At 40.1% G+C, this 22,782-nt stretch overlaps 1 protein-coding gene and 1 long non-coding RNA gene across 12 annotated transcripts in view; both read right to left on the reverse strand.

Moving 5' to 3' along the window:
• Positions 1-11,971: 11,971 nt before the first annotated feature.
• Positions 11,972-22,782, reverse strand: part of FYN (FYN proto-oncogene, Src family tyrosine kinase) — a 114,499-nt gene continuing 103,688 nt past the window's right edge. For 10 of the 11 annotated variants that reach the window (XM_053381704.1, XM_053381702.1, XM_053381695.1 and 7 more), the window contains 4 exons: positions 19,024-19,100; positions 18,783-18,936; positions 14,523-14,654; positions 11,972-13,611 (listed from right to left, as the gene is read on the reverse strand). In XM_053381704.1, coding sequence (XP_053237679.1) covers positions 13,403-13,611; positions 14,523-14,654; positions 18,783-18,936; positions 19,024-19,100 — 572 coding nt within the window. In that variant the 3' untranslated portion in view covers positions 11,972-13,402. The remainder of the gene's footprint in view (positions 13,612-14,522; positions 14,655-18,782; positions 18,937-19,023; positions 19,101-22,782) is intronic. The other variant, XM_053381703.1, reaches the window with a different exon arrangement.
• On the reverse strand, positions 17,498-18,776 carry LOC128410448 (uncharacterized). Its single transcript, XR_008329508.1, has 2 exons — positions 18,383-18,776; positions 17,498-18,351 (listed from the first exon to the last, which is right to left on the reverse strand). It is a non-coding gene; the product is annotated as an uncharacterized LOC128410448 (long non-coding RNA).

The following is a 22,782-nucleotide window of genomic DNA, read 5'->3' on the forward strand; positions in this document are numbered from 1 at the left end:
ACAGTGGGGACATTGGTTTCTGGGCGGGAGTTGATCATGGTGTGGATTTGCCAAGCATGCTTTCCTCTTAGCATGTTTCTCCCTTGCGTCCTGAGTTTGAGTGTCTTCAAAGCCCATGACACCTTTGGTAAAGGCTATTCTCCAACTGGAACGCTCGCAGGGCAGTGTTTCTCAGTTGTCAGTGTTTATACTACATTTTTTTATGTTGTGAGGGCAAACCCAAGCTTACACAGCATTCTGCAAAAAGGGCTTCTATCCTAAACAAGCTTACCAGGGAGTAAGCCCCATTGAACTTGTTAGGGTTTATTTCTAAGTAAACAAGGTGAGGATCATACTGCAGAATGCTAAACAGATTATTATTATCATCATGCAATGCACTTTTGTAGCACCACTGATTTTGGTATGAGAGAGAAGCTTATCTCTTCTACTGAAAAAGTGATCCATTTTCAGTTTCATATCAGACCTAAAAATACTTTCTAATTTTTGCAAACCTGGCATGTTTATTTCTCAGGCAATTTCTCCAACAATAAAAAATGATATTATGCAAGGCAGACTTCTCACTGTGAGCTGACAGCTGTCTTCTGGTTCCCTGATTGCTCCCAAAAGTTTTCCAGACGGTGTTTGCAAGAATATGGCAGCCAAGTGAGGAAAACTATTCCCAGTTGTTGGCCTTGTTACTATTCCATAGTTCCATTGCCTTTAGAAATGAAGAAGATCATAGACTGGCAAAACATAAGGCACACAGTCTGTGTTTCTTTTCAGGATAGAGTTCAAGTTTGAGAATGTGTTCATCCTAAATATTTTGCAAAGGTTTTGATAGTTAAAAAAACCCACTGGAACCAATGCAGTGAAAGGATATATAGCCGTTAGTTCATTTTGTTCAACTTGTGGTAGATGATATAACCAATTTGGCTTAGCCTTTTCTTTCTGTGGGAAAAGGGTATCAGATGTTAATGCTGTGTAAGCAGCTGAGTGAGCGTTGTACATGTGTGAAACAGCTGGGCATGGAAGCAGTACGTGTGCTGCGGAGTGCCCTGGAGTTAAGAAAGAACAAACTCGCACATGCATTTTGGATTTAGAGGAAACTTTATTGCACAAAGGATTCACACTCTAATGAATTGTGCCACATAGGTACTTGTGTGATCACATGAGGAAAGACTGGTGTGAATTGAGTAGTGGCAGCAATCTCCTTTATTTTGTAGCTCGTGCCAGGGAAGACGGCTGGCTCATACATGTTGTGCAGGGCATGCTAACTATTTTCCATGCTGTTGCTAACCCCTGCCTATTGTGTGGAGAAATTCACTGATATGTCCCAGTCGAATTACACACATCAGTTGCAGATGCGAATGTTAAGTTGTGGACAGTTAAGCACAGAGAGCAGGAAGCACATCACTTGTGCATCCTGGTATATCTGAAGCCACTCAAAATGGTAAGAGGAAAACACTTTGCACATGTATGCTCAAATGAATGCAGGCTGTGTGGTTGAGCCTTGCCGTCAATCCTTCTCACAGAACACCTGGCTTTATAGCAGTAAATTTTATTAGGGAAGATGCAGAGGGTTTAATAGACCACAAGTTATTTGTCAGCAGAACAATACAGCGGCTAAAAAGGGTTAATGCATCAGCAGTGTTGCAACAACAGATATGTCATGTCCAGGTCATGAAAAGAAACAGTACTATTCTATTCTTCTTTGGGTCAGACTTCAGTGGAAGTATGGTGTTCTGGTCACCACAGTTTAAGAAGTGTGTCAGCAAACTACTGGAACAAAAGAAGGTGATGACGACAGTGAAAGGCCTGGGGACAAAGTGCTGTGAGGAGAGGATGAACGAACTGGGTGTATTTCACCTGGGGAAGACACAATGTGATAGCCATCTTCTCATAGATGATGGAGCACCTTAAACCGAAGGGTTCATGTTACAAGGAAAGAGATAAGTTAAATTAAGTTTTAATACGTTTTTTTAAAAATACTGTCAGCTAAACATTAAGAAGAACTTCCTGATGGCATTAGCTGTTCAACTTGGATGGCAGTGGACTCTTCTTAAAAGTTTTTAAAGCAGAGAATGGATGTACATGCTATGGATGTAGGCTATAGATGCAGATTTCTGGCATCAGCAGGCGACTGGACTGGACGACCTTTGAGGCTGTATGTGTGCCTCAAAAGAACAACATCAGGATGCTGGGAAGATTGCTGAGGGAAAGCCTGAGCCCTCTTCTGGCCCCGTAATTGAATTTCTTGTAGAAATCATGAACTATTAACCAGGTCTCTAGGCAGCTTCACTTCAGTGGTTTCTTTACTGTATGACCTGCCTGAACACATCCTCGTTCATAAGACCCTGATGGTGATGAATGAAGCAGAAAATGTGCTCCAGTGTGGCAAAGGCTGACGGCATGAGTTATGATTTGTAATACTGCTGGCAGGAGGAACAGGCTGAATTCATACACACGCCAGGCAGTAGAACAGGAAAAAAAGGCTGCTTGAATATTTCTCTGGTGTGCCAATTTCAAAATAGTGTAAAAAAATGCATCTTTGCGCAAATAAAAATGAAAATAAAGTGTGGGGGTTTGAAGCATGAGGAAGAAGGCAGTGAAGAAATATAATATAAGGGTGTCCACCTTGAACAGTTTCAAAATGGAGGAAGTTCAGAGGCTGCAAATTGCATACAAATCGTTAATATGTGGGTCTGGCCTGCTAAAAAAAATGGCAACCTAATTTCTGCTTATATTCAACAAGTTCTTTTCCTCCATTTTAATTGGGATGGTGTTATCTCATTTATAATTTTCCCCACATGTCTTCCTTCAAAGAGGTATGTTATGTATGTTCTAAAAAGAGTGACTTTCCTTAGAGATGCACCCTACCTCTAAAATGCCCTCCCAGCAAGGAAAGCCTGGCACCAACATGGCAGTCTTTTCCGTACCAGGTTAAAACTTCTTTATTTGCTCAGGCATTTTAAAGGGTTATGTTGCATCAGCCCGCTTTTAATTCTTATACTTTCCTGTTGCTATAATTTGTTGTAAATTATTTGAGGGATGTTCTTTTATTGTATTTTTCAAAATTAATTCATACATTTATTTTCTCATTGATTGGTGAATAAAATTGCAGGAAACATTTTTTTAGCACACAACTATTTAATATTCAGATTTTGATCAGTATGTCAAGCTTACAATTGTCACCAGAGGCTCTTAAAACTATAGATTCTAGGTAATGCTGGATATATAGGCCCAGACAAAACACAAATTATGGCTTTAGCATTATGTGCATGAGCCACAGTGCCTGTCTGCTTTGAGGAGGCTATAAAACATCTGATTGTAATTTTGAAGAGTTTCCTGTTTTGTCCAAATATGTGAAACTGCAACATCCAAACCACAATTAGTTAATGAACCAGGATGTCAAACCATGATTTCTTTCATTTGGATAAAACGTGACACTGTTATTTGTTAGAAACCTTGAGGGAAATAATTACATTTCCGTTCCTTGTGTGAAGGAGTGCAGAAGAGGAGGGGAGCATGAGACCCAAAAGTTTACAGCTGCTCAAGAATGCAATCTGTGGTGCCCTATCATATCTGAAGGGGGACAGAGACACTAACCTGTAGCAGCTGGTGTGGGAATAGGTTCAATTCATTTTAGTGAGCCTCTAAAATCAAATAACTTATTTCTGAGGATCAGTATGAGTGGAGTAAGAATGAGGGGTGCTTTCTAGGTAAGCAGCCTTTTTCCAGCTATAATATTCTGCCACCTATTTACAGCTTCGTGGCTGATGAAGAAATTATAAATTATTTCCATTTAGGGCTGTATGAATTTTGTAGCTAGCTGAATGTTCATCTTATTAGGATTTAAGGCTACAAGATTTGTTACACCCTGCTGAGATACAAACAAAAGAGTGATCACAATGCCTCTATGTTAATTTATAAGCAACTTCCAATTAACTCCCTCTTAATGATAAAAACCTCTCTTGCTATTTATTACAGTTTTCCCCACAGCAATACATATCTCCTTAATTAAGATCAGCAACAAACTAATGCTTTCCTTATTCCCCTTTGCTTTCAATTAACTGTTCATTGATCATTACCTAGCAGACACTTGATGATTAATAGAACAAGAATAAACAATAGGAGAGAGAGAGAGAGAGAGAGAGAGAGAGGAATTTACTTGGAAATTATGCTTCAGGAGTAACGGAAGATTCAGTCACTATGATGAGAAAGGCGTCAAGAGGCAACAGGGGAATGTACTGGATAGGAAACACACATATACTTGGAAGTGCATGTAGTATTAAGAAAAGCTAAAGGAGTGTTTAATTCAAGATTGAGCATTACACATAATGAGGTGCCAGGGATTTATAGGAGAAGCAAGCTTCTCTGAGTGGATCATTTTTCTGAATTGGGATCAATATGCACACAAGGCTGCTAGTAAAAGATCACAGCCAGTATCTGGGAAAATTGGCTGTACCTGAGATTATCTTCACTCACTAGAGCACTCCAGGTACCTGCTGCAGCCTGCAAGAATCTCCCACCTTTTTTCACCAAATATTTGCCTGCTGTTATCGTTTCTGACAGTTCCAATCAACTTTTTGTAGGTGACTGGTTTTCAATTGAATGTTTGTCTGCAGAAATCCTTGTATGCAAGACTAGGTGTATGAGGCTTGAAGAATTAGATTTCTGGAATGTTGATGTTAACCGACCTAACTCAGAGCTCCCAGACTGATATGTGGATTAGATCTGAATTACCATATGGATTTTGCACTTCTCTGAATGTTGTGATACACTTCTCACCTTAAGAAGCACATCAACAAGGGTTTAAAATGTGTGTTTCAGGATAAATGCATAGATTGAGATAGTATATGTATGTGTGTGTGTGTGTGTGTATCTATTTCTATATATCGATATCAATATCAATATCGATATATCATAGAACTGCTGGAAGAATTGGAAGGGACCACCAGGGCGATACCTTGCAATGCAGGAATCTTTTGCCCAATGTGGGTTTCGAACCCACAACCCCGAGGTTTCCCACAGCTGTCTTAAGAGTCATTCTTTTGTATCAACAAAGGATTGGGAACTCAAAAGCAGTAGGTAGCACTGAAATGCTATTTGGGATAGCGGCTGTTTTGGTGTTTGCAAAAATTTGATCAAGATTGTCATCCATGCCCAGAGAATGTTATCAGGAAGCCTCACTTTCAGATTTAATCTTAGTTGTTACCAAGTAACCGTGTTTGACGCAGTTCAGACATTTTAAGAGAGGTACACCAGATGCTCTCTCTACTGGACAAGTTCAAGTCCAAGAAAGCTCAGTCAATGCAGTCTTTTTCCCACAGAGCTCCTGGCTCTCCTGTTTTATTCTCTTGCCCTGTTTAGTATCTGTTCTCTGCAATGTAGTCGTCCAGGAGGGGTATGTGAGAGGAATGCAGTAGCTCTGTAGCAAAGAAAACATCTAAGCGGCTCTCCACCAGGAAATTTGATTGCCATGTTTTTTGTTTGTTTTTTAAAAGAAGGCATTACTACAATGGCAAAAGCAAATTATGAAGTGCAACATCTAGAGGACTACTGGTTTCTCACTCCTGGTTCCACAGGGAAACTGGCATCGGTATTAATGGTCCATATATGTGCAAGCCTTTAATGGTTTTGAATAGCATCTTATTTTATAAGATTATAAAGTACCGTATTTTTTGCTCTATAAGACTCACCTTTTCCCTCCTAAAAAGTAAGGGGAAATGTGTGTGCGTCTTATGGAGTGAATGCAGGCTGCGCAGCTATCACAGAAGCCAGAACAGCAAGAGGGATTGCTGCTTTCACTGCGCAGCGTTCCCTCTTGTTGTTCTGGCTTCTGAGATTCAGAATTCCCCCCCCCCCTTGTTTTCCTCCTCCAAACACTAGGTGTGTCTTGTGGTCTGGTGTGTCTTATAGAGCGAAAAATACAGTAGTTTGTTTGCTGGCCGATATCTATATTACTATATTATTTATAAGCTAACATATGTTAAGCACGTTTAGGAGGTTAAAATTTTTGTATTTTTATATTGTGATTTTATGTTGTAACTGCTCTGAGACCGAAAGGCAAATTTAATAGTTAATAAAATAATAAGTGACACAAAACAAAAAGAAAAAGGAATGGGGATAGAAGAGAAAAGCAAGCAGATTCATATATCAAATTTTCAAGTTAAATAACCTTAGCAGAATCATCTGAGCATGTGGGCCTCCCCGCCTTTAAGTGCACATATTCATACAACCTAGCCGCCCTTAATCTTCTGGGGGATGGAGGGTGCCAGACCATAACGCCCCTCATTTCTGCAGTCCCCATGCAAATGGAGCCAAGTCTTCCTTCTGGCAGGGAAGGAAGAAACTGAGCTTTCTGTAGCTGATTTTTCTCTGGCTGTGGGATAGGACCATTTAACTGTGCTGTTCTTCCCGGGAGACAGGGGATATGCAGGCTTCCAGTGGCCCTTGGCCACCTGGTCAGAGGCAGAAGTTAGAGTGTGTTTTCTGCTCAGTTATGCAGTCTCAGGGCAGCAGGGATGAGAACCAAGCATGTCACACACACACATATATATTTTCGGCTGGGGGAGCCGAGCACAGAAATGTTGCTGAAAGCTCATCCCTGCGCTTACCGACTTGCTCTCATTGCATAGTATAAATAGATTACGCTTGCTGCCCTACTAAGGAGGCTTGCAAATTCTGGCAGGGAGATCTGGAGCTCAGATCCCTCTGCGCTGTAGTAAATCTGATTACTTGAATCCCTGGCAGGCTCTCAGACACAGATGTTCTGAGCACAACTGGTCCGGTAACCTTTAGACCACTTGCATGGCCTGATCAGATTTCAAGGCTGCCTTTTAGACAGTCACCTACTTTTCCTTGGAGAAGGTCCTCATAGCACACAACATTAGAGGAGTCTTGCAAATGCCAGAATAGTCTGAACTCCCTGGCTTTAGCATTACACAGTACCAAGGGATTTAGAGCAGTGAGGTAATCACAGGAGTCATCTTGCAGCTGCTAGATGGTTTCAGAAGATTGCACCCAAACCTGTCATCAGATTGGGCACTTCATAAAATTCTACACAGGGCATTTTTTAACATATAAAATAGTGGGGAAATTCCACACCAGCCCTCATTAATTCCCCACCAGTGAAGTAAAACTTCCTCACCAGTAAAGTTCACCCAGCTTCATTCTTCTACATGATATGGATTCCTTTGCTCCTCTCCCCATGTGACCCATCCTAGGTTCTTTCTCAGTAAACATAAATCACATCCCACTTTTCACCCTGCTTGCTTTGTGACAGGAGACAGACTAAAATGAATGACACGAATCTTATCTGAAGGCTCATTGGGAATAATAGGAGCCGTGAAGGTCAGTTTTAATGATAGGGCTCCACTGAAAGAAGTGCAAGCTTTGGTGTTAACAGCGATGAAATATTAACTGCTTGCTTAAGTAATTTTCTATCTTAGAATAGAAAGTGGATAGAAAATTTCATTGTGCCCAGACTTTTGGATTGCTCCTGGTGTTAGAATGGGAGGAGGGTGAAAATTTAAGCCTGTGTTGCTAAATACATAATCATTTAGAGGGTATTCTGCATGTGTGCTTTCATCTAATTTGGGGATCCTTACACAGTGTATACATGCCTTGAATCCTTTGCCAAGCTCCCTTTCCCCTTTGACTACAGATTACTGATTTATTTGATTCTGCTCATTCATTTGCCACCTTTTCCAGAGTTGGGTGTGCCCGAAGCAGCTTACAACAAAAGTTGATTTATTTTCAAAATACAAAATGGGTGTGGTGGGGGAAGAAACCAGTTTACAAAGCATATCAATAAATTCAGATAGGACAAACACCTATTGGTCTTGCCTAATATTAATAAAGAGGCAGCCTTAAGTCTAACAGGGAGATTTTGCTGGACTGTGAAAGCCAATTGGAATATAAGCAAGCACCATTATGTACTCTTCCTTTCTGCGGCCCAATCACCTTCTGAATCCAGCCCACGGACTGTCTGGGAATCAGCGTGGTTTTTTTTATGAGTAGAATGTGTCCTTTTATTTAAAATGCATCTCTGGGTTATTTGTGAGGCCTGCCTGGTGTTTTTACATGAGTAGAATGTGTGCTTTTATTTAAAATGCATCTCTGGGTTATTTGTGGGGCATAAGAATTTGTTCATTATTTTTCAAAATGTAGTCTGGCCCACCACATGATCTGAGGGATGGTGGACCGGCCCATGGCTGAAAAAGGTTGCTGACCCCTGCTGTAGACAGATATCTCAAGAGACCTGGGGAAGGGGTGTTCATGATGCCAAATGCTAAAAGAAATGCGAAAAGAGAGCAGCTGTAGGCACTCTTCAGCCACTGCTATTGCTACCACCGTTGTTAAAAAGAGATGTTTTGGAGTTAAGAAAGAGGCTGATGCTCCTCAGTTGGATAAAAGAATGAGGACAAACCACACACACCCAACAAGAATTAGAATCTGCAGCAGATGATATACCAGAAAGTGACCAGCTGTGCTGGACAAAAGAAAACTAATGAAAAGGGAGACAGTTATTATCAAGGCAAAGGCTTGATGTGATTTTTAAATAAATAAATAAATGAATAAATAAATAAATATCTGAATTGAAAATATTTGAAGCTGTTAGGATTGGGGGCGCGGGGGCGCGGCATGTGTTATCTTGCCCACAAACTGTGGCTAGAATATTGAGGAAGGGGGAAAGTACTCAAATAAGTGGTCTAAGAGCTGAATAGAGAAGACGTGATTTCAATGCTGAAATATATTTATCACAGTATTGCTTTACTATGGAATTTTTAGCTTTATGAAATGAGTACCTTTGTGCATGTTTAAATGAGTCCTTTTGAGTTCATTCCCCAACAGTTAAAAATCATTAAAACACTGTTCTGCAGGCTTTTTACTAGCAGACCATTTTAAGGCTTGGTTGCCCACAACCGATTCAGTTAGATACTTCAGGGATTACAGTCTTTCTGTGTTTTCTTTCACAGACTATTTTCCCCAGCCCCCAAATCTAAAGGATTACTCATACAAAATACCAACCTCTGGGAGTTTCCTCTTCTGTTCCTGGAATAATTCATTCGTACTCACATGAATACTCAGAGATGAAGGGCTTTGCCAGAAGTAATTATTTCCGAAACCACTTGGGTGTCTTTTGCCCCTAGAGACAGCATTGTTCAAGGGTAATGTTAGAAACGAAGACTCCTGGAGATATGGAGATCCTTTCTCTATCATGCCACCAAGACATACTATAATCAGACAATAATTTATTGGCAAAAGCTGTACTAGAAGCACAAGAAATGATATTTGCCAAGGATTTAAATAACGGCAGGTAAGGAAATCCTCTCAGCAGCATTCTGAACAGATACATTTGATACCACGCTTCAATAAAAAATACATGCATTCTTTAGTCTATTACACACTCTGAATAACAATTGCTTTCTGGTGTAGCTGTGGCAATGCTGTGATATTTTAGCATTATGAATGAATCTGTAATTTTTGTTGGCTATGAATTGAAACAGGCAAACCGTTTTCTGAGCCAAACATTGTGTCCTCCACACATTTTTCTACACCATCCTTGCGGAGCAGCTGCTTAAGGTGTTTTCCACATAATTATATGAGCAATTATATGTCACAGCAACCTCCAACGTATTTTCACATATCTCTTCTAAGTGTTATAAATACTGTGTTTTTCACTGTAGAATATCAGACAATGTGCAGATTGGTCTACCTGCTACTTACCCTGAAAACATCTGGAGAATAAATAGTATTGTTACCCATTTTGCTTAGGTTATTACAGGTCTGCTATACATTGGCCCACCAACCTGAATACAACACACAAGCCTTATTTTGTGGCCTGTTAGACCCTTATAGATCTCCTTTTTTGCTGCTTGTTGGCACTGTTGGCAACAATGTCTACTCAGCCATGAAGCTCACTGGGTGGGCCTTGGGCCAGTCACTGCCTTTCAGCCAAACCTACTGTCACAGGGTTGTTGTGAGGATAAAACGGGGAAGGGGAGAAGAACTATGAGCTCCTGGGGGGAAAAGGTGGGACATAAATGCAACAAAAATAAAATTAAGAGGGGTGGGGGAAGCCAGCAGGTCAGGCATTCATAAGGCCCAATGTGGTGGACTCTATTCAACATGATGGTTCACAAACAATATAGGCATCAGGTAACCTATTAATGAAGATAAATGGACCTGCCTTTCACGGAGTCAGAGCAGTGGCCCATTGTACAGTGCAGTCTTCTGTGACTAGGAGCAACTTTCCAGGGTCTCATGAAGAGCTATTTCTTGGCTCCAAGATCCTTTAACTTGGAAATGTCAGCAGTGACACCTGGGACTTGGTTCATTTAAAGTATTTGATCCATCATGAAACTGGGGCTTCATACCTGACAATGTAGGCCTGTTTGTGATCAACTGAGATAGTGCTAAAATCATTTTCAAGAAACGAGATCCTAGCTGCTAGCCCGTGTCAAAAGAAACCAGTTACTCTTTGGGGACACACCATGTTTGCCATGCTGTTACAGAGGACTGGTTCACATAATGCATTTGTAGCTGTTTAATCTCAGTCTGACTCTATACATAGTAATAAAACTTTTGTGCATTTGGACCATAAAAACAGATTAGTGATCTGCACAATGTTTGGAGAGTTGTGTAATTCACACACTCTCAGTATGCAGGTGATATCGCATGCTTGAATTGAGTTCACAGATTAGAGTTGGCTTTTGAATTGAGCTAATCTTTGTCCCTTCAGATGTTGCTGGACTACAACTCCCATCATCCCTGACCACTTGCCAAGGCCTTGTGGGAGTTGGAGGGCCACAGATTGGCTGCCCCTGTGTTAGATAAACAGCTGTTCAGGGATATAATTCAGACCCCACTCTTCCCTGCAGCTGGTAGGTACAATTGTAAAAAATCTGAAAGGGCTTTGTAAAGATTGACACAGAGCATTTTTATTGAATGGAAAAATGTCTTGTACTTTTGTAGTTCTAGTGAGCCTTCCTGATGGTAGGGGTGGGGTGGCTGTGCTGCGGGATTTGACGGAGCTGTTCCGCCTGGCTTTCGGCTTAGACTCACTCTGACCCCTTATATGGGATTTGGTATATAAATTTTCCCTTGGCTTTTTTGCTGGCCCATGTAGGACCAGCATGGATAGCTGGCAGGGTGAATATCTGATGTTTCCTCTCTTTATGGTCTTGATTTATGGGCTACTACTAAAATGAGGCTGTATTTTAAGCCGTATTTTAATTAACTGTTTGTTTGTTGTTGTTTTCTATTGCGTTTTATTGTAATTTATATTTGGTGTTAGCCGCCCTGAGCCTGGCCTTGGCCGGGGATGGCGGGATATAATTAAATAAAATAATAATAATAATATCTGCCTGGCTGAGTTGCTGCAGCACTCGAGGAGGTGAGGTCATTGCAACTGTGCTGGTGGAGCCAATCCAGCACTCCTGCCAGCACATTTGCACTGCACTGCCCTTGCCACCAATGCATCGCCTCCATCCTGGGATGCTGCAGTGACTCAGCAAGATGGGAGGTCAGGTAAACAGGGCAGCCCCACCATATTATCAGCTGCTGGTGGTAGTCTAGCAAACAAACACCCTCTAAGGTTTCTTGTAACATTTTTAAAGATCTATTAGCATAAATTACCCTTTGGATTCTTCCAGATATGGATAGGATTTTACCTTTGTTTTGCTTCAACTCATTTGCGATAAGAGTTCCAAGTGCGAACGTTGGGAAAAATATATTTATTTCTACATAGAAAATATTCTTCCTTCCTTCTGACAATAGTGCACAAAGACTCACGCTAAAGAAAGTAATTCTTGAATAATTATAAGAGTACAAAAGCCTTTCACTTCCAGCCACCCTCTTAGGCTGAATCCCAGCTGTTTCACATCAGCTTCATAATACAAGGCTGCTGCAAGAGCCAACAGGCCAAGGACACTCATCCTCTGCTACAAACCTCCATCTGGCTATGATTTAAATGAAAGAACAAAAATCCAAATGTAAAATACTCTTTTAATTACTAAATTAAGACGGTTAAACATTTTAAAAAATGTAAACTTGCAAATAAAAACAACAACAAAATGTAATTAAGACTAAAATTATTTTTTTAAAAAAACTTAAAAGAGACATAGAAAGGATGCGGCTTTTTTGTTTCTTTTTGGTTAAAGGTAAGAAAAGAAGGTATCCAAGGCTGATACAGACAACTGAAAAAGTAATACTTGTGTGTATCCCTCCATTCCCTCCCCGTTTCCCCATAAAAGAAGTGCATAGTAATTCCACTGAAACACTTGCAGACATATTGAAAGTAATTTCATCAGCAGTACAGGACATTTAAAACACCTACTTTACGATGGGTTATGGTATGTGAAAAAGGTACTCTAGTGGATGCCTGATGAATGGTTAAGCATGGGGACATGATTAAAATGCTATGAGGTTGAGACTATTTGCATGTAGTTGCAATGTTTATTAATTTTTTTTAAAAATCAGAAAATGTTCAGTATACATATTTTGATACAGGAAAGTACTTGCAGTTTCAGTCTTCCAGTCTGAACAGGTAATGGCGCATTTTCTTGCTTTAATAAGTTTGTTATTAAATTTTGATCACAAATTCAAACCACGCAGTTGGCAAAAGTTGCTGGAAATGCTGCACATGATTTCTGAAAGATCAAAAGTTACAACGACCTACAGGTACACAGTCAAACCCAAAAGTGCAATCCAATTTAAAAAGTCATGCTTGGCAAAAGCCAAAAATTCAGTCACTGGCTTTCAGAATCTTCACCAGTGTTTCATGTCTACAAGGAAATTAGTCTTTTTCTGGGTGCTTCAGCATTATGGCTAATCCGTTTCTGAAATGAGTTTCCTCTGCAGTAGCACCCACAACTATATATACAAGTATGTATATATTTTACATATATCTTATATATAAAAGCAAAAAAGGAAAAGGAAAAAACCCAACCAACCAAACGAAACCAAAATCCCCAAACACTGGTCCTGATTTTATTTTGTTAGAACGTGAAAAAATGTAGACAAAAAGAGGCCACTTTTGGAAAATAATACTTTAGTTGAATCAGGAGAAGACTAGTTAAAATCACATAACTTTGCATTATTATTATTTTTTAAAAAAGGAAAGCACTAGGATGTTATTGGCACTGAATTACTATTTACACTGAACAAAGATTTTGCAGTTTACATAACATCAAAACAATGCAGTTTCTGAGTCTCTGATGAAGAACAAAATCAAGTGTTCACTTTTCTGTTCATAGAAGACATTCAGATCTTTACGGCAGGTTAGGTCTGGGAATTCTCAGCTTCTGGCTCCAGTGCTTTTTGGTGCTCTAAGATGCAGCCTTTGGAAGTAGCTAGTCAGCCTTTGTCAGCTGCAGTCGGAACACCTGATAACTGTAGTCTGCACAGACCAGAAAAATTACAGGTTGTCACCTGGCTGGTACTGGGGTTCAGTTGCAGTAAAGTAGTCTTCAAGGAAACCCTGCAAGTACTCAAATGTTGGGCGCTCTTCTGGGTCTTTCTTCCAGCAGTGGATCATGAGCTCATGTAGGGAGATGGGGCAATCCTGAGGGCATGGCATCCTATAGCCCCGTTCTACCTGCTCCAGGACTTCACGGTTATTCATACCTGCAAAAACAACAACAGAGAGATGTACTGAAAATGAATTTTGTTTGGAAAAAAGCAATAGGGCTGGGCATATTTCCCTTAACCACCATCATCTTGTCAGGACTCCAGTAGCAGATACCAAGATGAAGTATTTATCACACATTATCATTATGGTCAGTGGCTTCAACGTGCCAGAACTATCAAACAGAATAGCAAATTCAGTACTTGGAGTGCCTAAAAGTAGTTTGTGGATGAACAATACTTAAATTTGCATTTGATGGCACCTAAATTATAGGTGCATCAAAATTGTGATTCAGAAAAGGTGTTGTCAGGTGTCTGCTGCAAACACATGAAGAGCACAGCGGGGCCATGCACCCAAACCCTTCTCTGAGTGTCCCCATCTCTTTGGGGAGTACAAAGTTCTGGAGAGGATTTCCTGTGGGTCTGCAGAACACATGCAGAAGCGCCCCCCTCCGTGGTTGGGAACACTGACTGAACAGGGTTCTTGATTGTGGGAAGGCTTCTATGTGTGCTTAGCCAGACACACTTAGAAATCCCCCTTCAGATCTTCCTACTCGACGTGAAAAGTTCAGGGGTGGAGATGATAAGGCTAGGGATGGAGCCAGCCCACGTACCCACATGTCCCCTGTGTGATCTGAGCAGAGTTCAGATAATGCCCAAACAGGGCTACTACAATTGAGAGAAATGGCCTCTCGACTATGGCAAGGATTTGAAGTGCAGTGCATATGCGGAGGAGATCTCTGTGTGCAGGTAGAATTGTTTTTGCTGCCTGAAATGAGGTGGGGGTTTTTTGTTGGTGCTCTGCCATGCACACGTATAATTTGTTGGGATCCAAGCATTAAAGCCACAGATTTCACCCAACTCGCATAATTGTCTGAAATCATTTTTAGCATGGTTTCTTATTTCCTTACCTGGATATGGCACTCTCCCTTTTGTTACTAGCTCTGTCAGCAATATTCCAAAGGACCAGACGTCTGATTTTATTGTAAACCTTCCATACAATGCAGCTTCAGGGGCAGTCCATTTTATTGGAAACTTTGCACCTAGGAGAGAACAAAGCAGCTACCATTGAGGTATCAGTGGCTGGTAGGAGGTCACTTCATTTCTTTACTTGGGGAAATAATTCAAAGCTTCTTTCTACTTAATATCAACTTCAGGCCACAACATGCTTTTTTTCTTTTGTTTCTCATATTTACAACATGATGCTTCTGGGTATATTTGCATATAAATGACAGCAATTTGTGTGTGTGATCATCAGAAATTAGGGTGCATTTGGCACCATCAAAATCTACCTGTTCTTATTGCAAAATCTAGAAGCATAATTATTTTGAACATGATGCTCGCATATGGAAAGGCACCTAAGTATCGTTAAAGGTTTCTAGAGGAGAAGTGAGGAACCTCACATCACTCTCAAACACATGCCTGTAATACCCATCTAAACACCCATCTTCTCGCTTCCCCTTTTCCTGTCTTCTCCCCAGCTATTAGCATGTCAGATTCAAAGTTTTACTACTTGTGTATTAAACCCTACGTGATTCCTGACCAGGGTATCTGTGAAGTCACCTTGCCCTCTAATTTCACCCTGATCTCTTGAGGTCAGTGGATGAAGATTTGCTGATAGTGCAGCATGCCATAGTGGTGAAGCATGCTGTCACTTGAGCACATGATTTTATCACTGTTTGCACCAGTTCTTCAGAATTCATATCCCCTGTAAGTGAAGCAAGCCCCAATATTTTGTAGGGGGGAAAATTCCTTTCTCCCAAAGCTTCATGAATTAGCCCACTTTATTTCTGTAGTTTTTAATTTTTATTGGCTTAATGTTTTCAATATTGTTTTATGGTTTGTATTATATTTTCTGTTTTTCTACCATAGTAGCATGCTGCAATGAAAGGGTTAAGCCTTTCCTCCCCAAGTGTCAACCCCCCTGAAAATCCTGCTCCTTCCATCCAGCATTGCAGTTAGACCCTGGGGGGGGGGGAGTCTCATTTTTGTAAAACTAGCTTATTTCCCCCCCTCAAAATATACATAATTACATATGAAAACGCAGGCATTTTGTGTGGGTGTGTCATGAACAGGGACAGATGGATCAGTCTTTATTATTATTTATTAATTAAATCTGTATACCAACCTTCCAGTCTATGTCAATTTCAAGTGTGTTCATTCTACCATAATATGTTAGGGCTGCCATATTTCAAACAGTGAGAATCCGGACAGAAAAGTTGAGCTTTTTTTGGGTTGGGTTGCCATACGTCCACCGCCACGAAAACTGCTTCCGACTGCAGTCTTCCAAATATGTCCAGGAAATTCTGGACGTATGGCAACCCTATGATATTTTTAAAAAAGATGATCTGCATGGAAATTGGTACTGAAGTTGTGTTTTATCATGCATTCTACGTTTCTATGTTTCTAAATGAATGTTGCCCTTAAATATGCATTTCAAATATGTTTTGGTAAAGGGCAAAATCCAAAGGATAGTTACATTCCAATCCACACATAAGTCTGGGAGGACTAGATTCCTAGTTCACAAAGGAATTCACAGAAATTTAATTTGTCAAGCACCTGCAGATCATGATCACTCATTCATAGTGATCAAGACTTGCAACACTATGCAGGGAAGAGTGAGAAGGCAGGGACAGCTTTTGCTGCATGCCAGGGAAACCACATGTCAATGCATGTCCACCCGTTGCTTCCACATGATTGATAGGAAATAAAGTTTGCAGGCCTATTTTGCTCTTATAAATAGTCAGTGTAAATGTTAGAAAAACACTGAAAAATCAGACTCAACGAATAGTACCACATCTTATAGGACCACTGGAGATGGGTATCAACACCATCTGCTTCCTTTAGCAATTTATTCAGGGATTCATAGGAGCACTTTTTAGAGAGTGGAAGAGGCAGGAAGTCAGTTCTATTAATGTCAAGTACACAAACTATCAGGTGGCAAGAGGAAAAAAATGAAAGCCAAGTGTATTTGACATGCAACCTTCAACGCTTAACAGAAACAAGCGCTTCCTGTCTCCAAAAGCAATTGCCAGCCTGTATCATACTTTCCCAGCCAGTCTTCTGTTCCTGTGTGCCAGAGACACCATAGGAACAGTAGCTGGCTAGATAAACACGACAATCCCCCAGCTGCATCCCTCTGGAAAATCTATGTGAGAGGGTCGTGGGGGAAAACATACAAAAACAGCTATTGCTTCAAAGTGTTACTATGCCATCAACAGCCCCTCTGGAGTTAAGCGATGTTGAGCAAGGGGAAATCTATACAATACTCCAGTATTTAAAAGCTTGCTTCAAAAATTATTTTAAATATAAGGGAGAAACTCCAGACAGTGATCTGAATTACAGGCTCTTGAATGCATATAGAGAAGTCATTGCCAATAGGTCTGCATTAATTCATGTAACTCAGGCTGATTATAGAATTTCCTCTTGCAGAATGTATATGCAGAAGAATCTACAGAAGAATCTGCAAGTGTATTACAATCAACATTCATTTAATTCTGCATTTTTATATAGAGCATACATTTTTGGGGGAACTATTAGCAAAGCAGTTTGGTTACTGTGGGCCCAGACAATGATATTAAGTTTGCCCTTTGAGAGAAGTTCCTAATGCTTTTCACAAAAGCAAGGTCATTAGTGGAGGCTCAACTCCACAGAGAGGACCTTTTAAGAACATATGATAATCCCTGCTGTCAAAGGCCCATCCAGTCTAGCATTTTGTTCTCAATGGTATTTACAGTGGTGAAGCCCTGTGGGTGGAAATCTCTCACTAGGGAAATTTGCTTGGCTTACATGTTTTTGGTGCCCAGTAAGACCTCTTCTCTTGGGCTTCTTGGGTGTTCTCTTGGGCTTTTGTTTTTTTTTCATTTTTAGACTGTTTTATTTACTACTTTTAATCTGCTGAGGGTTTTTAACTGTGAATTTGTTTTATTTTAGTTTTTGCTCTACTGTATTGATTTTACTGTGGGTTGTATGTCCTTATGCACTGCACTGGCAATTATACTGGACTGTATTCAAATAGATATGATAAAGTCAAAGTAGGATAGTTTAATTATGCTATGAATTAAAGAATGGTACATATTGTGAAGTAAATTCATTTCAACCAATAAAATATTTAGAAACTAACAAGGAAATAATTGGTTTGCATGATTCATTTTTACATGATCATGCTACAACCATAACATTTGACTGTTATGTTTAGTTTTCCTTGGGATGATAAATTTCAAGATATGCTGGCTGTACTAATCCATAAGAGAAAAAATACTATATGGACTGATCCATATGTATGGAGTGAAGAATTTACAGAGCAGTTTCTTCTAAAATGTTCTTAACAGTACACCAAGGAAATAATATTCTACTTTAGTTATAGCTGTTGTTCCCTTTGACAAGGTTTTATCCATTGGTTGCTTAAGCTCACACAGCTGATCTTTCTCTCCGTAGGGTCAAAAGCATTCTGAACAATAGGAGCTATTCTGTATGGACCTGTATGAGTCTGCAGTGCAGGGGATGAATTGCCTAAATTTGGGATATTCCCCTTTGCACTGCAGCCCCACATTAAACAGCCCTCATGATTTAGGCACCCAACCGATGTGAGATGGTTTTGGGGGTACAGAGAGCTGTGGTGGGGAGGCGCCAGAAAATAAAGATCATGTGCACAAGTTGCTGCCTGCTTGAGCAGCCATCCAACACAAGCCATAGTTTATGCTGTTGTATCGTACTGAGTTTAGGGCAGGCATAGGCAACCTCGGCCCTCCAGATGTTTTGGGACTACAACTCCCATGAACCCTAGCTAACAGGACCAGTGGTCAGGGATGATGGGAACTGTAGTCCCAAAACATCTGGAGGGCTGAGGTTGCCTATGCTTGGTTTAGGGTCTGTTTCGTTTTTCCTTACACTCAGCAATAGAATCCCATTCCTCTTTGTCTTTCAGAAATTCTTATTGAAAACTGCTGATCAAACTGGCCAAAGAGGTCATATATTATACAATAACACTTACATTTCCCGTGTATTGGAACTGATAAACAGTTTCATAATCTGTACTTGTAAATTGAACATTGATTCACATTTCTTTTACACTAGATGAGTAGGAAGAAAACCCATCAAGATTTTGGCATGTTTTTCTGTCAATCATATTTGAAAGCTACAGTAAAAGTTATAGTGACTACTTATCCTACCTTGTCTGGCTGTGTATTCATTGTCTTCAATTAATCTTGCTAGTCCAAAATCAGCAATCTTGCATATTAGACCATTTCCCACCAGGATGTTTGCAGAACGCAGGTCTCTGTGTATGTAATTCATTCGCTCAATGTAAGCCATTCCTGCAGCAACCTGTTGGATTTACAATACTCTCTACTTAATAAAGAACACAGAACCTTGACATGAGTACATTGTACTAAGCACATAGTCAAAATTTACCTGTGCTGCCATATCCACTAGGTTTGGCAATTTCAGAGCTCTTCCTTCTCCATCTTTTAAGAAATCTAGCAAACTTCCTGCAATGCAATACAAAAAAGGGGGGTTGAAAGAGGTTTAGGTACTCAGTGCTGGACAACACATAGACACCAATGTTTTTCATTGAATGTAATGATACTTTTTTTTTTAAGTGTAGGTTATACAATTTATGGAAGATTTCAGGTAAGATAACCAGATGGAGTTTACATGGTTACAGAATCTGAAATGGTAGATTAATGCAAGTGAACTACAACCCTACTTTCATACTTCAAACCTATTACCAGATTTTCTAATACCTAACCATCCCAACCTAAAAATCTCCTGATGTATATTATTATTATGACACCAGCATAAGATTATCGTGCTGTCATAGTTGCCTGTACGCTCCATCTTAAACATTTATGGGCAGAAGAAGAAGAAGAAGAAGAGTTTGGATTTGATATCCCGCCTTTCACTCCCTTTAAGGAGTCTCAAAGCGGCTAACATTCTCCTTTCCCTTCCTCCCCCACAACAAACACTCTGTGAGGTGAGTGGGGCTGAGAGACTTCACAGAAGTGTGACTAGCCCAAGGTCACCCAGCAGCTGCATGTGGAGGAGCGGAGACGCGAACCCGGTTCCCCAGATTACGAGACTACATATATTCATGAAAAGGATTCATGAGAATCGTTCCAAAAATATTATTGTAGAAGTTACTATATGCCTTGTTTGGACTGGCCATTATGCCTTGCTCACACCTTTTCTCACTTAATACCATTCATCAATTTCCATTTTAATATACAGTGAAAGATACATAGTTGCATATAGAGACAGGTGGGCACACAAATGTTGAAAGTGTGATGTCTTGCTGTTTTGACACTTGGCTGGGATTAGGCTTTGAGATTTCTTTACTTAGGGTGCCTGGGTTCTGGCGAGTGAAATTCATTTTGAGCAACGTAGAAATGTGCATTCTGAGAAACTGTTATAATTTTCATTAACCTGGCTTGTGTGCCACACTAAACCAAACTATGTCTTCGCATGGACATGCAAGTGTGGAGACTGCAGCTCCTTTGCACCTTTCCAGTTCTGCTTCTGTGCTGCACTCTGCTAAGCCATGGCTTGACTTTGTATGCAGTAAGAACCTGGGGTTCTGATTTAGATCTCTCTAGATTAACCATGAGCTGTAATCAAAATTTAGCCTATGGTTTACTGTTTGTGGTTTGTCTGGGAGAGCTAAATCCCATCCTGGGTCTGAACAACATGTTAAATCAGACCATGGCTTAGCTCAGCACAGAAGCAAACTTTTTGGGAAGGGGCAAAGTGGCCATGACCTCCTCTCTGGTTTGTGCTAAGCCATGGTGCAAAGCAGGCCAATATATCACATCACCAGGATCTTTGTGCTTTTCATTAACTATCACCAAAGTTACCTCTCTATCAAGTGTATTCAGTAAACTATGTTTCTGGGTATAGAATACAAGACAAGAATACTTAACGAGATATAGTTCTTTTATCCCTAAATGTAAATGCAGCGGGAAGTGTAAAACAGCTTATTAAAGCCCCCTTTGCCAAAACAAAATAGAAGGGAAAACAGTGTTTTACTCTGAATTTACAACTTTTAGTATCAGTTTGCATGAAATCAGAGCAAACCCAACAAAGAGCGAGTCTTTAACAAGATCAATCAATTACTTTGTATGAATATTTTTTAAAAGGTAAAAGATGCCAGTGCCCATGCATGGCTAACTCATCATTAAAATGAGTTCTCACCACCCTAACAATACCTTGCAGAGGCCTTCTATGCAGGTAATGTATTTAGAAGGTCAGTTCAGAATGCTTCGTTAAGCATTCCCTGATGGAGAAAGTGGCTAGATCGCACGGCAATGCCTGAGCTCAGCAAATCCATGGAGCCACAATTGCCTTAGGAAGTGGAAATCAATAACCCTTTCCATTTAAGAGAGAATAAGATGGAGTAATATATAAAAATTTAAAGATACAGTGTTAAGGGGAAATAGCCTGGTATGGATTGCAGAGCAGCTAGGAACAGCAAGATGGGAAAGAAAGAAATGGACCATTTTTCAACACTGAAATGACAAAAAGAGTTAAGTGGTTGTGATAATATCACCAATCTTAAAAAGGGATTTCTATTCTTTGTTATTCTGTAAGAAGAATGTAGCACAGAGGCAAGGGTTAATCTTTTGTGCCCTGAACCATAACTTACAGAATCATCCATGCCTTCAAAAAACAAAAGTAATATCTAAAGTGCTAGATTTCGCAAAATTCTTTTTAAAAATGATTTCTGTCCTAAACAAACAAACAAAAGCAGATGTTCATCTCTATGAAAACATGGTTGCTAGGAAATGCTCAGAGCAGTCTGAGAAGGGATGCGGAAAACAATCTGACAACAAAGTGAAAACACAATTAAAAATACATAAAAGTATGTTTCCTTTCTAGCACTTAAAAATAGCAACTTAAAACTCTTTGCTAGATTGTCACCCACAATCAAGTGGGCATAGAAAAATATGCATGCAAATAATTATATAGAGAGATATGGAGGGGTTTTGACAGTGATATGCAAGGAGATTCTGTGCAGTCCTCACTGTACAGCAGAAGCAACAGGGGCAGGAAGACAGAGGCAGTTTTAATGCTCTGGGACCAGAAAGGTTTTAGTGAAGAAACACATTCTGTCCAAGTAAACATTGCCATTTGTGAAACAAATGCCCTTTCATGTGACTATATATTGTGTGTACCTACATAATTTCTTTTAAGCTGCCTTGTGGGGAATAGTACTATTTTAGTGTTTTGGCTAAATACATGATTTAATTAAAGTTGATTAAATTAATTTCAATATGTTGTTCAATAGGGCTTCATGTGTATATGATGAGGGATTCAAGATTGCTAAAATGAATCAACAACCCTCATTCACTCACACAGGTAACGCTGGTGTGTTCTGGTCAAGACTATCAGACTGAATTCTAATCCCCACTTAACTTGGCACCCACAAAATATCTAATTCTGACATGGAGTAAATGGCAACTTTTATACCCTCCAATTAATCAAAGGCTGTTTTCTTTACTCATTAAGAGTTTAATTAATGAGTAATCAATTAATTCAACACTCAAAAGAAACCAGAGGCCATGTTTATACTATACGAGTCAACGCAAGAATAATTAAAGGAGGCATTCTCCATCACTGCTTCAACAATGCAATGGGGAACAGTGGGGAAATGTGTAATGTAGAGGCTCAGGTATAGCATGCTGATGGCAGGTCAAATCCTCCTTAAACTGTCCTGTGAGCAAGCAGAGGATAGCAATGAAAGATAGCAAGCAGAGGGTAGTGCTGTGAAATGCCAGAGACAGCATACCCACCAAGACATGAACCTCATCTGGGGGAATAGGCTTTGAGCAAGACATTCTTTTTCAACAATATGGTGTAGTCAAACCTTGGTTCTCAAATGGCTCCATTTTCTAATGTTTCAGCTCCTGAACTCCGAAAACCTGGAAGTAAATGCTCTGGTTTCTGAGCGTTTTTTGGAAGCCGAACGTCCGACGTGGCTTCTGCTTGAGTGCAAGAAGCTCTTGCAACCAACTGGAAGCTGTGTCTTGGCTGTCGAATGTTTCAGAAGTCGAATGGTCTTCCGGAATGGATTACATTCAACAACCAAGGTTTGACTGTATCAGGCTACAGCCAGGGAGACTCTAGTTTAAACAATCATTTATTCAATGAAGCTCAGTCAATGTGTGGCCTTAGTAC

This window comes from Podarcis raffonei, chromosome 3, assembly GCF_027172205.1.
Source record: "Podarcis raffonei isolate rPodRaf1 chromosome 3, rPodRaf1.pri, whole genome shotgun sequence".
Lineage (NCBI taxonomy): Eukaryota > Metazoa > Chordata > Lepidosauria > Squamata > Lacertidae > Podarcis > Podarcis raffonei.